General features: G+C 43.2%; 1 protein-coding gene across 1 annotated transcript in view; it reads right to left on the minus strand.

Annotated features, from left to right (window-relative positions):
• The window catches only part of ASPH (aspartate beta-hydroxylase), a 210,243-nt gene that overhangs the window by 126,979 nt on the left and 63,489 nt on the right, over positions 1-19,775 (minus strand). The window contains exons 4-12 of the mRNA XM_029923909.1: positions 18,385-18,477; positions 15,370-15,444; positions 11,136-11,261; positions 7,417-7,449; positions 6,375-6,431; positions 5,880-5,930; positions 5,387-5,419; positions 1,213-1,251; positions 793-828 (exon numbers count right to left, since the gene is read on the minus strand). Of these exons, the coding sequence (XP_029779769.1) occupies positions 793-828; positions 1,213-1,251; positions 5,387-5,419; positions 5,880-5,930; positions 6,375-6,431; positions 7,417-7,449; positions 11,136-11,261; positions 15,370-15,444; positions 18,385-18,477 (543 nt within the window). The remainder of the gene's footprint in view (positions 1-792; positions 829-1,212; positions 1,252-5,386; positions 5,420-5,879; positions 5,931-6,374; positions 6,432-7,416; positions 7,450-11,135; positions 11,262-15,369; positions 15,445-18,384; positions 18,478-19,775) is intronic.

Raw genomic sequence — 19,775 nt, forward strand, 5'->3', positions numbered from 1 at the left:
ATTTCATCAGAAAATTGACAATTAGTGGCTCATAAGTGAATTCTAAGAGTAATTTTTAAAAATTCCCCGTTACATGTTCCCGGTGGCAATTTCTTGCCATTGAAGCCCGTGGACCCCAGAGTCCAGTACAGGCCCCAAGCCTGGGTCAAATACCAGCGTAGATACGTCTAGCCTGATGTGGGACCAGCCACTGACCTCCCTCCAGTGTCGGTCCTTCACTTATTACAAACAGAACCAAACCAAACCAAACCAAACAAAAGCACAATGATATGATACCCTACCTCCTCCTCATTGTCCACTGTGAGGACTGAAAGAACATGTGAAAGAACTTCGCAAACTGTTAGAAACTCTGTCACTCTACCCTGTGTCAAAGTACCACCATGTAACATGTGCAACAATTCTTAACTTTTCAGAAACAATCCTTTCACTTTTAAAAATAGTCTGTGGGCTGTAGAGCAACATAAAGGACCCAACTTTCAACCCACCCCTGCCCAGGCTGGCCCCTTCTGACCGAGTCACCTCCCCTATTTAGAGTCACCCTCCTCACCAGAGCCAGGTGTCTTCTATGGTGCTATCCTGTTGTTCATCTCTGTTGTTGCACTTTTCATAACTTTACTTTATCACGTTTGACCACTAGAATGCCAACCCCAAGGAGAACAGAAATTCTGTCCATTTTCAGGCTGCTCCTCCTAGCCCCAAGCACCAAATAGAAGCAAAATGCTGAAGACACACTTGTTGAACACATGAACGTAATTTTAATACAAACATCAAAGCAATCTCTATAAAACTTACCTTCTAAAATTATGTTTGAATCTTCTACAGCATTATCTAAAACAAAAAAAGAACACATTTTACATTCACTCACACTACATCCCTAAATTAGTTTATCTCTACTCAGATACCTAAATTTGGCTCATTTTAGACTGGGGCTTCTTATAGAGAGCGACTCACAAGTATTTATATTAGCACATCAATATTAATTCCTAAATTACAGTCAAAGAACTTAGCAAATAGGCTAATATCATTCCTGGTGACATAAAACTTGCCATAAATAGGCAACAGATACACTGGCAAATCCAATTACTCCCTTGGAGACTTGCAAATGTATTTCTCACTACATCTGTCTTTGTTCTACAAGTTACCTGAGTTTTCATAAACATAAAAGGGGGGGCTGACTTGTACGAAACACCTGTTTATAGAGAAAAAGCTTACCTGAACTTTCTATCCCTTCATTTTCTGATGGCTCGTATACTAGAAAATACACAGAAAAAATAATCTTTTAGGACTACATTACTCTCCCAGTAATATAACATTCATTATAAGGTCTTAAGAGCAAAGACAACATCTAACTCATCCTTGAAGCACTAGTCACCGGGAGGCGGCAGGCCACAGAGGAGGGTGGGTTAGCTGCAGAGCCAAACAAGCCCGATCCAAAGTCCAGGGCGGCCACCGGTCAGCCAGAGGAGATGCGCAACTACGTAGCTTTCTTCATGTAAAATGGGGAAATTAAGGTGCTTCCCAATCTCTGGTGGTATTACCAAGATCCAAAGTCTGTTCACTCCCTGATGGATTTCTCTTTTCCCTTTTTCTCACTTCTATGGGGAAGGATTCTTCTGAATCTAGGCAGATTCTCTACTTTGTTTGGGGAACAGCTCTCTGATCTCACACGGGAGGACGGGCAGCCTCTCCTGGTGCCAGGCCCGCGGAGCGAGGGTTCGGGGAGCAGGCCCTGAACTCGCTGCCTTCCCCCTCCGCCTGCTCACCCGCCCGGGCTCGGCGGCTCTCCGCTCTGCTGCAAACGAAGCTCTGGTCTCTTCTCTCGGCTCAGCTGGGTCACAGCTTTTTCAGTTAAGCTTTTTCCTTTCTCCAAAATGCCTCACATTTTCTGGTTCACTTAGAATGAGCTTTCTTATTTTCCACCACAGTTACAAACTTACTCCTTTTGACCATTTACTACCTAAAACGTTTGAGTACTTACTTTCATATAGCATTTGCAGTGCTAAGGTAGAGTAAGGGACCGTTTTGAATACATCACTCCTGTCCTTCTGGGTATCTGTGCGGCAAAGACTCCGTGAATGGTCGCTCACTTTGTTAAACTGTGTTGATATGTAAACACGCTCCAGTCTCTACCAACTTAAAAAAAAAGCCTTTGCTTGTGCCTCCTCCTCTTGCCCCTCTCTTGCCTCCATTTCACCGCCTAAGTTTTTCCAAGAGTCATTTGCGTTTGCTGTCTCGTCCCTCACTTCCTTCCTCAACCACTCCAATCTGTCTGGGGGCCCGGACTCTTCCCCGAAAAGGCTCCTCTGAGACCAACCAGAGAGCACCTCATTCCGTCTAACGGAGATGCCCTACCCTCTCCAGGTTAGGTCTCTCCCCAGCTCCTTCCTTCTCAAACATTACTGCCCTTGGACTTCCTGTGTGACCATGTTCTCCTTTTATGTTTTCCTTTCTCCGTCTCAATCTTCATCAATTATCCTTGTCTCGTCTGGCATGAAATGTTGGCACTCAGCAAAGGTCAGCCAGAGACGCTCCCGTCCTCCCACACCGTCCTCCCTCCGTCAGTGACCTCAGCCTCTGGCTTCGATCACCTTGTATAGACTCACGAGTCCCAGACTCACAATGAGATGTCGCTGCTGGGATCAAAGCACCATCAACAGGCTTATTAGACGGCCCCCCACACTAGCGACACACACAGACTGGACTCATGGCCTCTGGGCCCGCCCGTTTTCCAGTCTCACCTGTCTTAGGAATAAAGCACCGCCACCCCTCAAGGGCACAGACCAGAATGGTGGACGGGGTTCCGGGCACCTTGCTCTCTCGCCTCAGCTATACCCACACAGCACACCTTGTCCATTTTATCTTCTTACATTTCTCAGCTGGTCCACTTCCCCTCATTGCCACCACCCTGGTTTAAACTATTTTATCTCTGGCCATCTTCATCTGTGTCCACTGAAAATGGCTCCTGCCAAGGTCAATGGGAGGCCGCTGCACTACAAAATCCAATGCCTGGGATCAATCCAGCAGCATGGGACACTCCTGAACGTCCCTTTTCTACAACTCATCTCTTCTGACTCCTTTTTTGCCAGAGATGTGACTCAGGGCAAGATCAGATCGGGATAAATGCATAGTAAGCTAAATGGTCTCCCTATATCCACTCTTGTCTCTCTCCAGTCTATTTGTTGCATGTCAGACCTGTCAATCTTTACAAAATGCATATCCGATTCCACTGTGCCTTGAACAATGCCCTAAGGGAAGGTGACCGTCCCAGGTTGCCAAGAGGCATCCTCTGGACCCGGGACATGTTGCAATCTGAGCCCATGTCTCCTTACTGCCGCCACTCCAGACACCTCAAATGCTTCCTGTGGTATTCCAGTCACCCGCCCCTTGCCTCATCAATGGCTCTCATCTTCACCTCAAACTCAGGGAAGCCTTCCCTGGTCCACTAACTAGTAGGCCTCCTTACCACATGCTCTGGTTACACACCATACTTGTTCTCAACAGCACTTAGCACACTTGCAACAAAACACTAAACTGAAGTCATTTGTGTAAGGTCTACTCCCTGCTAAGACATGGGTTCTGTGGGAATATGGAACAGGGGTGTGCCCCCCCCCCCGACCTGTGCCAGTGTCCTATATTTGGACATAAGGCAATTAATACACATGCAGTACATGACTCAGTCAATCAGATGGCCAGCTGGTTCTGTCACTTCCTAGGTACACCATGTGGGCGTGACGCTTTCTAGATGTTTTTATGTGGAAAGCTGGTTCCCTCCCCAGCTTTCATAAGCCACAGGGTGTGGATATGGGAAGTTCAATATAGAATATATCCTGTGCTCCCAATGAAAAATGCTTTTGTTTTCAGCCTACTTACAGCTTCAGTTATACATGTTTACTCGGTTTCCCTAGTCTGGTTCCTAAATTCTATAAAGGTATCTTTTTAGAACATAATGAATAGTCTATTAAATCCATTGTTTGAAAAGTTTAGTTTCCCTAGCAAGGGAATCCAAAGTATCTCACCAAATCTTGATGACCCCTTACGTCACATATTTACTCTTTCTTACCATTTTAATTATATTCATTCTGATAGTTTGCCGAGGAAAACATATTTATTTTTATAGCATTCTCATTAGCATGGTATCTAATTTTACATGTCTTTCAAGCCTGATTTTAAGGTTCTCTGAATCTAGTCTGCAAATTGCCTTCCAAACATGCTCTTTCTAGCATATTTAGAAAAACACTATAACAAGTGGCAGAAATAAGAAAAGTATCTCAAGTCACATCTCTACGTGTAACTTTTAATTTCCAAATTCCTATTTTCTCCTTTGAATTCAAAACTGAAAAGAAAATCTACATGCAATCATAGCAGCCAAGTTACTTAATTTCTTATAAAAATATTCGTTCTTAAAGACAGAACCCAGGATTCTCCCAGCGGCACCATCCATATCCCATTAGAAACAGCCACTGTGAATGGGCCTCTTGGTAGGACCTCAGGTCTTTAATACATATGCTGCATAAATTAGCATTTCAGGTTTATACACAGCCAGTCCTCATTTTTGAGAATCACCACTTATCAGGAGCACACATTTCTTGAGCACAGGGACTCGATGTGGACCACATCTAAACGTCAAGCCCCAAACCGCCCGACACATGCACATGCACATGCATCTCTTTATCTTTCTCGGTTATACTCAACGGACTTCTTCCCTTTGACGGAGCCTCGAGTGGGATAAAAACGATCCACCACTGGTTTATCATTTCTTAGTCATAATGAACTTAGGCCAGTCGTTTACGTTCTCGGAACCTTATTGCTTTCATCTGGGAAGCAGCAAAAATAGACTCTACATCACGGAGTTTCACAAAACAGCATAGGAAGTGCGGGGGCCACAAAAGCAGCTCTAACTGCCTAAATCTGACTCGGGGCCGCTCGCACCACGAACATGGCCGAACTCGGTTCTTCATGCCACTCCTAAGCCTGCGATGAAACTCTTTTCTACCTTCCTCCATGCTAGCAGATCCGTCGCTCTAAGAGTGGGCTACTTTGCGGAGGCAGCTAGAGTAGTTAAACTCTGACTAGTCTTCCATGCACAAGGCATATTTTAGTCAAAGACCGCTGTGACTACCATGTAATGAGGTAAGTTTCCGTGCATCCTTTTTAACCGCTTCCTATGGCGACTCTGCAAAGAGTTTAAGAAATTATTTAGTCAATGGCAGACTTTCTGGAGGAGAAAAATGGTCTCCCCAAGTAAATTCCTTGAAAACTACCATTCATTCAGATATTTTTAAGTTGTGGTATTTGTAGCTTACAATATTATTCTCCACACTCTAGTCCAACTCTGAGTAGATTTTAAAACAAGAAGACAGCTTAAGGTTAAGAAGTGTTTACAAACCTGGTTCATCATAGTCTTGGTATGTAATGTCATCTGCAAAAAAAGAGAATAAAACCAAAATAAGTATTAAATGAGTCATGAGTCATTCTGTGTCATTGTTTAGCTAAAACACACAACTTAATCTCAAACACAGAATTCTATTCCTTGCAATATTAATGTCTGTAGTCAGTGATCAGTGCCTCTGCCCGAAAACGAGACACAATGACAAGCAAATTATTTTCATAAAAATCCCTCAAACTGGCAGAAAGCAAGATATGCAAAAAGGGGCATTAATGATTAATATCCTCTTCTGTGGTGTCAGTGTAGGTGAGGCAACATATGAAAGCCCAATATACTTTTAATAATCTAATCTTGTTACAAAGCAAAAACACCTTGTATTAGGTGTTAAAATTACTTTGACGCCTTTGAAAGACACGTCACCGCGTTAACACAGCACTGCCACTGCAGAGCCGTAAGTGACGTTTACCATCTAGGGAAAATATTCGTCCCATACCTGCATCGTGGTACGTTCTCTCTTCGCCTCCTGCTACCGGTTCCACGGGACCTGAAAAGAACAAGTACACACCTCTGCCAAACATGAAAAAACCAATCACATTACCGGACAACATTCTAAGGATTTACAAATTAATTCTAATCTTCACAACTGTGCAAGATTGGTATCATCATGCAACAAAGTTTAAGCTGAATAAAGTTCTGTAATTTGCTAAGTCACAAGGATAGGAAGGCGCAGAAGCAGTGGGGCTCCACCACACCACACCGCCCGGTAATGTCCGAATACCCTTTCCTGTGTCCTGTCTACAAAGAGCAAAATCCCAGTGGAGGTTTGAAAAGTGCATCTCCTTTTTCTCCCCCTTTCGTCGATGTAATATTAGACTATGTTCAGAAATGTCTAAATGTCTGGGCACCGAAAATGATTATGAATATTATAAAGAGCACTAAGTTGACTCAGAGTGCATCATTGAACCTGGCGTAAAATGCTATCACAAACCTGAGGTGTCCTGCTCATACATCATCTCCTCCATATCCTGGTTATAGACCTGTGAAGCTATAAATTAAGAAATGATGAGGAAACTTCGAATATGTCTCAAGAAGGATTACACTTGATATTCAAGAGGAAGAACACAATGTTTGGTAATAACAGAAATGTTAAATCACATTATAATGATGCTCCTGTTTATATTCGCTCATGGAACACGCAGGTGCCACATTTTCTAAATGCCTAATACAAAGATGAATAAGACAGTCCCTGTCAGCCACAGGATTATAATCGAACCACAAAATGGTGAAGCTCTATTCTCACTTAGATTCTGCAAATCAACTACATTCAGCAAAAGACTAATGAGGCAGAGACAGACAGACAGATGGACAGAGACCACAGAGACAGCAGTACAGGTGAGTCATCCTCCCATCCACTCAGCAAGCCACAGAGTGTGCCTGAACAAGGCACACACACTTCCTAGCCCCTTGCACTTGGACTCAATACCTGAGTCCTCCAGACTGGAATATAATTCTAGTAATTACAGATTTATATTGTTGAAGCAACGTAGGTCCTAAGTGACAGCCAACAACTGACATGGTCCTCGAGCACAGAGACAGATCTACTCCAATCATGGAAGAAAAACTGGCCAACACAGGTTTACCAAAAGATGACATGTCCATGTTGACTGTGACCAACACTTCTGGGCAAGTGTGACCAGTGACGTTGCACAATTCTGACCTTTCATTGACTTTGTAACTTAAAACCACAAAACATGCACTTCTACTATATCCCACTACTGGGAATTTATCCTCAGGAAATAGACTTCAAAAGCACAAAAACTAGATTCACAAAGAAACAGATCTATGAAATTATAATATAATATATATATGCTAAGTATAACAATTAGCTATATATATTGCATATATTTTATGATATATTATAAATATAATCATAAATCATTATAGGTAATATATTTTCTCTCTCTCATGGTATACTTTCATAGGAAAACACTCATTGTGGTAAAAAGAATAATATTAAGTTTAAATCTCACCTGTCTCTTCTACATGGTAACTATCTTCGGTTTCTGTAAAGAATAACATCAAATCAATAGTACTACTTCCATAAAACTGTATGTACATATGCTATAGATGAATATTCAGAATCTATGTTTATCATTGATTCCCTTTTGAAAGTAAATATTAAAATGAAACTTGAAAATATCTATTAACTGTCTGCTAACATTTTATCTTTCAAGAGAACTACACTTGGAAACGCCTATGCCTTGTCTTCGATCCACTCACCACCACCCGAACCTGGACTAACGCTGGGAAGGACAGAATGACGCCATGACGAGGCTGGATCCAGGAAAGGGGTGAATTCCTAGTCGACTTCACATTCCACTACGGTGTCCTAGTTTCTAGAGCAAAAGCACTCTGTCTGTAGATGGGAACATAAGAATGAATGCAGGAGACTTCCTAAGATGGGGAGCTGAATGGTAACTGTGGTCCTAATTGAACCCACAGACCCCCAACAGCCAAGTGCTGCCAACACAGGGTCCTCACCACTCCTGTGACCCTTGTTAATGTGGCAGCTACACAAGGGAGAAATATTTTAAACTTCTGAAAACTTTTAATAAACAACGTATAAGTTCACACTGAATCTATGTTCCAATTAAAGATTAGGTCAGAGGAGTACCAGGGTGGCTCAGGGTTGAGCATCCGACTTTGGCTCAGGTCATGATCCCACAGTTTGTGAGCTCAAGTCCAGCATTGGGCTCTGTGCTGACAGCTCAGAGCCTGGAGCCTGCTTCGGGTTCTGTGTCTCCCTCTCTCTGCCCCTCCACTGCTCATCCCTTTGTGTGTGTGTGTGTGTGTGTGTGTGTGTGTGTGTGTGTGTGTGTCTCTTTCAAGAGTAAATAAACATTTAAAAAATTTTTTTAATAAAGGTTAGATCAGAATGTAAGGTTTTCTCAATTTATTAACTTTTTAGAAGTTTGTCTTCCTACCCCCAATCTATAATTCCTAACCTCAAAAATATCATATTCCTTATGTTTCAGATTGAGTATCTTAACAGAAATCTGTTTATAAGCAGCATCTGAGACCAAAGTTCTGAGTAACTGCATCTCGCTGAGCTATCTCGGCTGAGGACAGGAGGGAGGAAGAGACACCAAGGAAATGTGAACTCGTTTTATAGGCCTCCCTACTCAGCAGCCAGAAACACTTTTTGTTCCCAGAGAAACTTCAACAGACATGATAACTAAAGGTCTAAAATTCTAAAGCTGGTCTATAAATGCCTATATTTGATGCACAATGCAGCTGAATTCAAATACAAGCTCAAAAGCATTTTGAGTGTATTATTTTTCACAGAAAATTATGCATGATATACAATTTTGTAGGTCGGTATGAAAACCAAACCATCACTTATTATTTCTATGGAAAAGTGTTATTTCCGGACCTTGACAACAGACATGACTGTAAGTTTTTGGAAATACATTCATTCGTAAATCAAGAACTTCTTGCTTCCAAAGTAGTTTCCCAATACATTAAATATTGAACAAAGTAGATACACTTTACTTTCTCATTACTTTCATGTCTTAAAGAAAGAAAGTCCTAGCAACCATTTATCAATTGTACTGCGACCAGGCTACGTCTCCACTCAATTTTTGGCCTGGACAAGTGCTATGACTTGCCCTGGTTCCTACCGGCTATGAGCACAGGTGCACCAGCCTTAGCTTGTTCATGCCCAGCAGGGCAGGATGTGTCACAAATAAACAGCCTGGCCACACTTTCACTCGATCCTGGTTGACGTTTGCTATGACCTGGGGAACTTTTACAATTATCCATTTTCAGGGCCCCATGCCCCAAACATTTTGATTCACGTTGTGTAGATGTGTCAGAAGTAGTCTTTTAAAAGTTCTCTAGGTGACCTTAATTGCATTCAAGATTGAAAACTATTTGTGGGGACATCGGTCCATCTTATGTGGACCATATTTGCAAGAAATTCTCTTTGAATCCATGGCTCTATGGCTATGGCTCTAGACCTTCCTACCTTGATTGCTGCTGTGGATTTCATTTATTACTTGTTTCTCAGTCCGTCTACCTGTCCAAACTCGACTGAGGCTTAGCCAATCCTTGAACACTGCCAGACACCTTTGATCCAGACCCTTTTGTGGCCTGTGGTGTCGAGTCATTGTGTGGGTCCTAGAGGAGCTCAACCACACACTCTGAGGATAATTATACGGCGGGACATGGCGTGCTGTCTGGTGGACTGGGGGTGGGTGCTGTCGGCCTTTTTCTTTAGTTTTGCTGTTTAGAAATGAAACATCCAACTTAATGTTTCGGTGTATTCATTTTAAGTATAAAATTATATACATACAATTATATCATTTATATGTTTATATATTCTAAATAAAACAACATTCATTAATCAGAGTACAACAATTATGGATTAAGATCTTTCGGGACACGGGCTGGTAGAGCATGTGACTTCACCTCAAGGTCATGAATTTAAGCCCGACAGTGAGCACAGAGATTACTTAAAAAAATATAAGTACAAATGTTAAAAATAATCTTTCAAGAACTCATTAAAGTCTTAAAGAGCTACTTTAAGAAAAAAGAACAGAAAATAGATACCCTAAGAACAAAGCAAGTGAACTTTTTTAACAAGGCTTCAAATAATTGTGGTAGTGTCACATTAACGCATAACAGAACACAAGATCTATGAAAAAAAGTTTTCATCGTCACAGAAATTATTTCTCTCTATAGGTCAGCAGTGAATGACTACAGTCTAACCCGCCTTCTGCAAACAATCCAAGGTAAGCTACACAACTGGTATTTAATTAGCCAGCATTTAACTTAAGATACTGATATAGAACCGATGTCAGCAGAGCCTGGTCTGGAGCTCAGAGCGAGCCTGCCTCCCGATCTTGTAAATAACTGGAACATAGCCAATCTTACCGTTTAGATGCTGTTCAGGGCTATTCTGCACAACGACAGCAGGGCTGAGCAGTTGCAATAAAGGCTATATGATCCGCAAAGCCCAAAATAGTGATCCTCTAGCTGTTTGCAAGGACAGGATGACAATGCCTGGTTTAGAAGCTAAGAGCTGCGTTCTATTAACCGTAATTATGAAGTTCGTGTTAGAACAAGAGCTTGACAGAGACAGCCGAGTAAAATAGTTCATCCATTTTCTGAATTTCTTCTAATACGTGACACTCCAGGAAGAAGCGTACAGTAAAAGCAATATGCTAAAGCATTTCGCTTACTTTCTATAATGAATTTATATATTCTGACAGTTTCCTTAAAAGTGCTTTGACTCAAAGTTGGGATATTTATTTCAGGCAAAAAATTAGTTATTTGGAGGAGGGGAGGATTCGTTTTAATTGGACTTTTCAGCTTCAACTTAAAAATAAACCAGATAGGGGCACCTGGGTGGCGCAGTAGGTTAAGCTTCCAACTTCGGCTCAGGTCATGATCTCCTGGTCCGTGAGTTTGAGCCCCGCATTGGGCTCTGTGCTGACAGCTCAGAGCCTGGAGCCCGCTTCAGATTCTGTGTCTCCCTTTCCCTCTCTCTCTCTCTCTCTCTCTCTCTCTGTCCCTCCCCGCTCTCTCCTCCTCTCTCTCAAAAATAAACAAACATTAAAATATATATGTATATATAAAAACCGGACAAAAATTAGGTATTTTAAAGATATTAATGGAAAACTTCAATAATCATAATTAAAATTGCTTATCGTGCTTTATTCTGACACCAAAAAAAAAAGTGTTCTACCTTCATGAAATGCTCCAGCGTCCAGAGGCTCAAGTCTCTCATCTGTATCACTTCCCATAAGGAAATCCTCATCTTCCGGTGGCGGTGTTCCGGCTGGTCCATCGTCTTCTTGGTGCAGGTCATCTCCTTGAACAATAATAATGAACAAAGTGTCACGGGTCCACCACGAGGGCCCACAGGCAGCAGAGGACACACACACGTGAGCCGCTCCAGAAGGGCTGCCCCACACCCACTCCCGCTGCCGGGCACTCCCAGCCCGCCGTCTGGGCCACAGGCTGCCGCCTGCTCTGGAGCTCCGCCCTCATTCCGGTCAAGGGCTCATCCACCTGAGGCGGGGCCAGACCTTTCTCTCCCTAGGACACGAACTCACCAAGCTCAGGGACCTCATCTATTTTATTTACTATGTGTGTCCAGCACCCAGGGCCTCTGCCTAGCCTTAGGAAATGCTCAATAAATATTTAATTAATGCATAAATGAATTAATAATTATTAACATATTTGCCTCTTCAATTACCACTGGGCTAGAGAAAAAAAAGGTCACCCTGTGACCTCTCATTGAGACTTGGCATAAAACTCTGTGTAACAATCTTCAATAACGCTAGGCAATCATCCTATTGCAAAGAACAGCCAGACACCTTTCAATCCGCATGCAAGGTCATCTGCATTAGGTCGCCTGTATTATACTTTGCATCTAAAGGCTGCTCTGTTTGGCGTGTACGTTATGCAGAAATGTCCATTTTTCTCTTCTGAGACTTTCAGGACATACTGAACTACTCTGCCTCTTCTGTGTAGATCTGGGATACGCTCCGTTATCCTGCTGCGGTGTGGCTTAGCTTGTCAGCACGGAGTAAGAGAGTCTCCCAGTGGTACCGTGACATGGCTTCAAGTGGAGTCATGCCCTGTACAGAACGCTCAAGCAAACAACTCAAGTGACTTAGCTGCGCAAGGCAGTACCGCCGTTAGGGGTGTGAGGTCTGGAGCGTATGGCTCCAGAAGTAGTTTTGCCGCACCAGCTCTGTGACCCTGGAGAAGTGCCTTAACCACTCTGCGCCTCAGATTTTGTTCCTACGAAAAGGAAATAATCCGAATACCTACGTATAACACTGTTGTGAGGATTCAAGCACTGAGAACACTGCCTAGCCCATAATAAGCATTTAGGTGTTACTGTTCTTGCTGTGTGGTTATTTTTAGCACCATCGTTGAAATAACATGACGATTTCTGGTGCCGCTGAGCTCTCCTCAAGCACTGCAGGAAGGCAGGCTTCCTTCCTTCACGTTCAGTATGACCCAGCGATGCTCCCAAGCGTTACTGAAGCACGTGGGCCCATGTATGTCCACACTACCTGTTTGTTGCCTGTATTTCCATCACAGCCTGCTACACTGCTTCTCCTTAGTTCAGATTTTCTGCTAATCAGCACACCAATCACCAATTCCAATTCCCGTCACTGATTTTACCATATTCTTTTTGCCATATTCCTTCTCAGCATATTCTATTTCCTCACTCTTAAGTTACCCAGTACGACGGTATGGTTTTCACGCGAGCAGGATTCAGCTCTCTCAGTCACTGCTACTTAATGGAGAGCCCCTATTTTCAGTGGGGAAACCAACCAAACATCACACTGTGACAGCCTGAGATGAGGAAAACGGTTCCCTGCAGGCTGGCGACCCCAGAGGCATTGCCCCCTGCAGCCATCAGTGCTAATATCCCACTTTGAAGGATGAGGAACTTGAGGAACTTGGCTAAAGCCACGCAGCTGGGAAATGGCAGCTGCCGGATCTGAAACATGATAACGAAATCCAGAATATTGTGTACAGAGCGTCTACTGTGAAGACGGCGGTCATGAAGGCCGTGTTTGGTTGGTAAGATGTGAAGACCAGAACGCACACACACGCCAGTAAATGATATAAGCACCAAGGCTCCGAAGCAGGGATAGACTTGGCAATGCCAAGAAAAGAGACGGGGCCATCTGTGCTCAAGAAAAGTGACTGAGGGGAGAAAAAGACCCGGACACATAAGGCACACCAAACACACATAAAACACAGACCCAACTGGATGCTGCCACAGCGGTCACGCGGGAGGGGACGGTGACGCTCACACAGTGGAGTCCGGGTACGTGCCCAGGGCTTCTCCAGGAGGCAAGATGGAGAGTGAGAACAAGTCAGCTTAAGCGACTAAAGGGAGGGGAGACCACTACCTGAAATATAAAAGAATGGAACAGAAGCGACATCTTGGGGGTGAGCGGAGAACTATGAACTGCAAATGAACCAAGAATTCTGTCTTAGGCACATTTTGAGTCCGAGATACCCATAAAACACGCAAATGGCAGTCAACAGGCAGCTGGGTAAACCAGGAGCTCAGAGGAGACAGAGCTGCAGGTACAGACTCAGAAGCAACACAGATAACATTTGCAGCCATGGTGTCTGTGAATTCCTACACAAAGAAGAGAATAAGTGCAAGAAGAAGCCTCGGGGCCAGAAACCAGGCGTGGTAGACTGTCTTCCTGCACCCACCGTCTCAATGTCCACCGTATCTGCCCACACTTCTCTCTCCCTACCTCTGGCTAATCTGGTGTGACTGACCATCCTGAGCCACCTGGATCTCCCCATCTCCCCCCAGTACCCCCCCACGTGTGCTCATGCCGCAGACGGAAGGCTCAGACTCCCCAACATCGTCCGATGTTCCAACGACTTTTAGAATCAAGTACAAACGCCCTTTCTCGGTCGCTCTCCACCTGTGTAACCCCATGGGCCAGCCACCCTGAATACTCTCTATCCGTCCTCTTCCTCTGGGCTTACACACATGCCATGCTCGCTGCCCAGAACTGACAACACCCGCCTGGCGAAGCACTAGGCCACCCTCCAGCTACTAAGTCAGAGCGTCCCTTCTTCCAGAAGCCTTCCCTCACCCCAGTCTATGCGAGGTGCACAGAGCACAGTTCACCATTTCACCACTTACCTCCGTATACTGAAATCACTTATTTATTTAGACTGCATCATCCTTAGCTAGGTTAACGTTAAAAAAAAAAAAAAAGCCTTCGGAAAGGAAAGCTTGTGCGTGCTGATAGGGGCAGATGCATTCTTAGGGGCCGCGACCCTCCGGGCTGAGCAGGCTTCCTAATGAAAGGACCCAGGCTCCTAGACCCCCAACGGCTAATGGCACAAACCTACACAGCTCAGCCAAAGCTGGTGTCCCCAGCAGAGCACAGATGGACGGGCATGGGCTGCTGTAGGTGGAGCCCTGAACACCTATGACTGAGTAAGACAGTTTACCAGGCCAGCTAATGCAGGGCTCCAATGACAGAGATGCCCGTTTGTTTTTAAGAAACATTAAGTTTTTCCTTGAGGACTCTCTTCAGCTCACACCAAACCATTAGGCGTACCAGGAGGCCACGTGATGTGCCTTCTTTGAAACCCCTTTGTGAGTTACATCTCGGAGTTTATCCTCTCTGCTTTCATCAAGGGATGTTTTGAGAAACGGTCTCATAAAATCTTAAAACATGGGTTACAAGAGTATCATTTAATATTCTCTGTACGGAACTGCATCTAAGAAATGTTTTAGATGTAAGAGCTAGAAAAATGCTTGATATCCTCTAAGTGGATAGCATGTTCATTTCCTCTCTGGAAATATGACTGATATCATTAACAAGTTTCTCCTTTTGCTTTGGCGACCACCCAGGCGTGCGGCAGAGTCAGGCTGACGACTGCATCCAGAGAGCCCATTACCGCTTGCGTCTGTTGTGTTCCGCCTCCCACCCCCCTTCCTGCCATCTGTTCTTGCTGTATCCCTGGTCTTGACTTGTTTATTCTCATTTATTCCTACCATTTCTTTATTAAAAGCTATGCAGTGAGTTCCTTAACAGTAAGGTGGGGTAAAATAAAATGAGTCTAGTGCTTTTTCAAAAATACTTGGGCTTGGGGCGCCTGGGTGGTTCAGTCGGTTAAGCATCCGACTTCGGTTCCGGTCATGATCTCACGGTTTGGGAGTTGGAGCCTGCGTCGGGCTCTGTGCTGACAGCTCGAGCCTGGAGCCTGCTTTGGAGTCTGTGTCCACCTCCCTGCCCCTCCCTCGCTCGCTCTCTCTCTCTCAAAAATAAATAAAACATTAAAAAAACTTGCCCTCTAATAATTAAAAAAAACACTCAATCACTTAAATTTATAATAAAGTCCACGTCACCTATGGAATTAACCATTATTTTAGAGAGTAAATACATGAGAAAATAGATTTTAATTCATACCGTGTTCTGTGTATACTGTCTCATGATGAACAGCCTGAATTTGTTCTTGTACTTCATCGTCAATATTCTGAGGTCCTAAAATAATTACAAAACATAACTAAGTAGAAAAACTCTAGACATTAATGAAGAACAGGAAACATGACATCCATATGTACACATTCAAATGAATATAGTTGGCTCATCAACTATGTTACCTTTCATATCAGTTTACCACTCTTTTTCTATGTTGGCAAACATGCTAAATATTTAAGATTGATTTATGTTGACAGCAGATATAAATGTTAAACAAAAACCTCACCAAGCAGAATTACTTTAGCTTCTAACTAACAAAATTCACAATAATGATAAAATAAAGAAAATGGGACGGGCAAAGCTTTCAGAATGGGAAGTACTGGGCAATGAAGATGAAAACGTGGAAGACGAGGTCAACATACATTGAAGTTCAGGGTCCGCCACTGTCTGCCCAGACAGTGCAGGGGGGAGGGGGAAGGGAAAGGGAGGGATGGGGTTGGCTGGCCCCTCCTGGAAGTTGAGAAGACCTAACGTTGTAACTGATGATCCTTGCAGCTTTGGGGAAGCCCATCTGACAGTCAGATCCACAGATTCAAACAGGTATAAGTTACAAAAATGAACGCTATCAGTAACGACTCTCCGGCAACATCGTGGTGCTTATTGGATGATCAGGTTTACGACAATGTAACACAACAAACAACAAGCTGTAACGACACTGACACTGTTATAAACTCCCTCTGCAACAAACATCCATGTTTAGGAACTGAAGTCGCACTAGACTGAGCATCATGAATGCTGTCACAGGAAATAATGCCAACGACATCGGTTATACTGACAAGTGAATCCTCAATGACGAAAACAGTTAAGTTCACTGGCACTTCAGGTAGGAAAAATGTTTAACAATCTGTTATGCTAATCACACTACAAAACCATTGCTGAAGCACAGAAAGTGATGTTTGTACGTCACAAGCCATTTTTATATATATTTGCATATAATTACAGGAGGGCCTGCCAATCTCTGTGCTTGCCTCTTCGTCCCTCACAGTGCCCACGACAGCTCCTAACCAGTTCCCAGTTTCATAACTGCACCATCCACAGAACACGTAATATTAGTCACAGAAGTGGAGGACGGTGCTCTGCTCCTCTGCTTAACCCTTTATTGGCTTCCTCTGCCCGAACAGTTGAAAATCTAACTCCTTGAAACAGAACAGAAGACCTCCGAAATTGAGCCTTCACACGCCTCTCCAGCACCGCTGGCTACCAGCACTGGCTGTGAACTTGGTGAGTGCACCGTGCTGTTTCATGGTTCCATGATGCTGTGATGTTCCTTCTTTCCTCCGGGGAGGATTAGTAGGGGCAGAAACTAGATTACAGTGAACTAAAAACCGAGTGGAAAAAAGGGCAAAGAAAGCAACTGTGGATACTTTTTTCCAAAAATCTGGCTAGCAGGGCAAGGACATGGACTGGAGGCCAGAGAGAAAGTACTATAGGGATCAAGAAGGGATTTATTTTATTGTATTTTAATGAGAGGCATGTACTTATATTTGTAGAATAGCAAGATAGAGAAAAGAAGCCAAAATCCTAGATGAAAGTTTGAGAAGGCAACATTTAAACTAAACCAAACACTGCCAAGAAATTGAAAAGGATTCTGAGCTGAAAACTGATGGATTTAGGACAAGTGGTCAGATAATACATACATACATACATACATACATACATACACACACACACACTCTACACATAGAGTAACATTAACAAAAATTTTAAAATGAGGTGCATCTAGGTGACTCAGTCAGTTTAAGTGTCTGACTCTTGGTTTCAGCTCAGGTCATGATCTCCCAGGTCCTGAGTTCCAGCCCCACATCGGGCTCTGCACTGACAACGCGGACCCTGCTTGGGATTTTCTCTCCCCCTCTCTCTCAAGCTCCCTTTCCCAAAATAATAAATAAACTTAAAAAAAAGAGAGAGAGCAGAAAGAAATAGCACCACATTTCAGAGTAGGTATTAGCTTTGCAAAACATGATTTTTAAATTATAAATTTACTGAGTACAAAGTGATGTTTAAAGTGCTAACTCCAAAGACACATTTAAATTATAAAACTAAACAAATCCAGTAAACTCTCCTGGAATTATAATTTGAATAAAAGATCAGAGAAGCATACTGATCTTAAAAGGGAGAGAAGAAGATCACACAGTGTTACCCGCATTGATGAAATCAGCCACAGCACCCCAGGTGCCAGGAAACATGGAGTGTCATACCAAACACTTCCAGTAGGTGGCGAGATGCAACCAAATTTTGGAGAATCAATAGGTAAACAGAAAATGTACAGAAATTAAATATTACTTCGTAATAAATATCACAGCATAAACAGGAAATGAGTGTAAGAGATTCAAATTTCATTTGCCAATGAATTTACAGATTTTAGGAGTTTTCATTCTGTGGGTCACAGGTGCTTGGGTTGACTTAAGGAGGTATTTAAATTAATCTATTGAATTCACGTGGATGTAAACAGGCCTCAAACACCACTGCATGGAGGGCTGGGAAGTCTCTGATGTAGAAAGAGGAGACCCTCATATTAAAAAGAATGGGAGCCCAGAGGCCTCCTCTACTAGATCATGTGACAAATGATGACCAAACCGGTGGAACACAACATGTCTAATTGTCTTTTCATTGTAAGAAGTTCTGGAACTGGAATCAAGAAGCCTAGCATTTAGTTCAGGATGTTCTCCACTGTGGCATCTCAGGCAAAAAGCACCCATCTGGGCCTTGGATTCTTGGTCTCAAAAATTAAAAATTCTCCTGAGTATTATAGGAGAAAACATTAAGCTTACTGCAAAATCTCAGCAGAGAAGAAGGAAAATGTGCTTCATTACTCCGTACACACCATGGCACAAATTATGGGTGAAACGGGGTTCTGGAAACCGCACACCCGACAGCCGGCACGCCTGGGCGGTCGGGCGGAAGTCGGGGCGGAAGTCGGGGCGGAAGTCGGGGCGAGCTTACCTGAACCCTCGGGGACCTGCTCCCCCAGCCAAGGGCTTGGCTCAGCTTCCTCCGCTGGGACTGTGGGCTCAGAAGCAGATCTTTCTTTAAGGCCTGCATTTTTAGTCACAAAGTTAACTTAAGTTTCTTTTTTTCGTTTGACATATTAAACCAGGAAAAACAACATTCTTGAACACTTCATCAATTGTGCAAATAAGTCCATTTCCATGACTTTAAACCACACGAACAGGTAGAAATGCTTACAGACTAACATAGGAAAACAGGGTGCTCTTTAACTTCACATGGGCCTTTAACATCTACGTTAACCTTTCATTTAAAAATAGTAAAACAAAAAACCACTGGTTAACTGTTCCCGAATCTCTAAAACATAGTCACGTCTGAACTCGCCAAAAGTTCAATAGGAGTTCAAGCTCCCTGTGTTCAGTAATCATCAATTAAGTGCTGTTTGAGCTCTGACCCAGCAGTTAGGACTAAGATAACTTGAACTTTATTACTTGTTTGTATGCCATATTTTGATTTATGTATAATTTCTTGAATGCTATAGTTAAAAATGAGAACAAATCACGTATGACCATTTACAACCTTCTAAAGGTACCACTTACAATCATACTATGCTATAAAGAGCTAAAAGATACAAAAACAAAATTTTTTATGTCTTAAGGAAAATAAAACATCAGGGTAAATGAATATGAAAGCTGATTTTGAAGTCAACATCGGTCTAAAAGCCACCAGACTAAATTAATTCTTTGACATTTTGTACGCAGAACATTAAACTATGTCCTCAACTAAATACAATTCTTTAGAAAGCTAAACTGGGTTCAAGAGTCTGTCGATTCCATTTCCCAAATCCTGGCTCTTCGCTACCCGCAGGGAGACTCTTGCACCGACAACTCTCACGAGAGGAAGTGTGTTGTGCATGTCAAGCGCCTACCTAGAGTGAAAGGTCAGCGCAGAACTGAGAGGCATCTGCCCATCTCGAGCACTTCTCAACCACCCTTAGTGGGCACATGCTCTGCAGTCTGCAGAATCCTCAATGTCTTTTACCTGCTTTTGGAATCTTTTTATTTTTCCTTCCTGTTCCGTTTGTATCACTTCGTTTTTGTCTCACGGACAAAACCATGATTCCCACCTACTTCTCCCGGATCCTAAAGAGAGTAAGACAGCTACACAAGACTGCACCTCACCCTTTATATTTGCTTTAGGTATTTATTTTCCACGCTATTTACACACCTAAAAAAAGCCTAATACTATTAATACAAACACCAGTGGAAGCAGTTGTGTTCTACGCCTTACTACATAGTGACTTTGAGCAAAGGGATGATAGACAAATAACCGTGGATCCTCACTGCTCCATTTCAGGGGGTGGTGGGTGGGGATGCAGGCCTTCCTTG

This window comes from Suricata suricatta, chromosome 15, assembly GCF_006229205.1.
Source record: "Suricata suricatta isolate VVHF042 chromosome 15, meerkat_22Aug2017_6uvM2_HiC, whole genome shotgun sequence".
NCBI lineage: Eukaryota > Metazoa > Chordata > Mammalia > Carnivora > Herpestidae > Suricata > Suricata suricatta.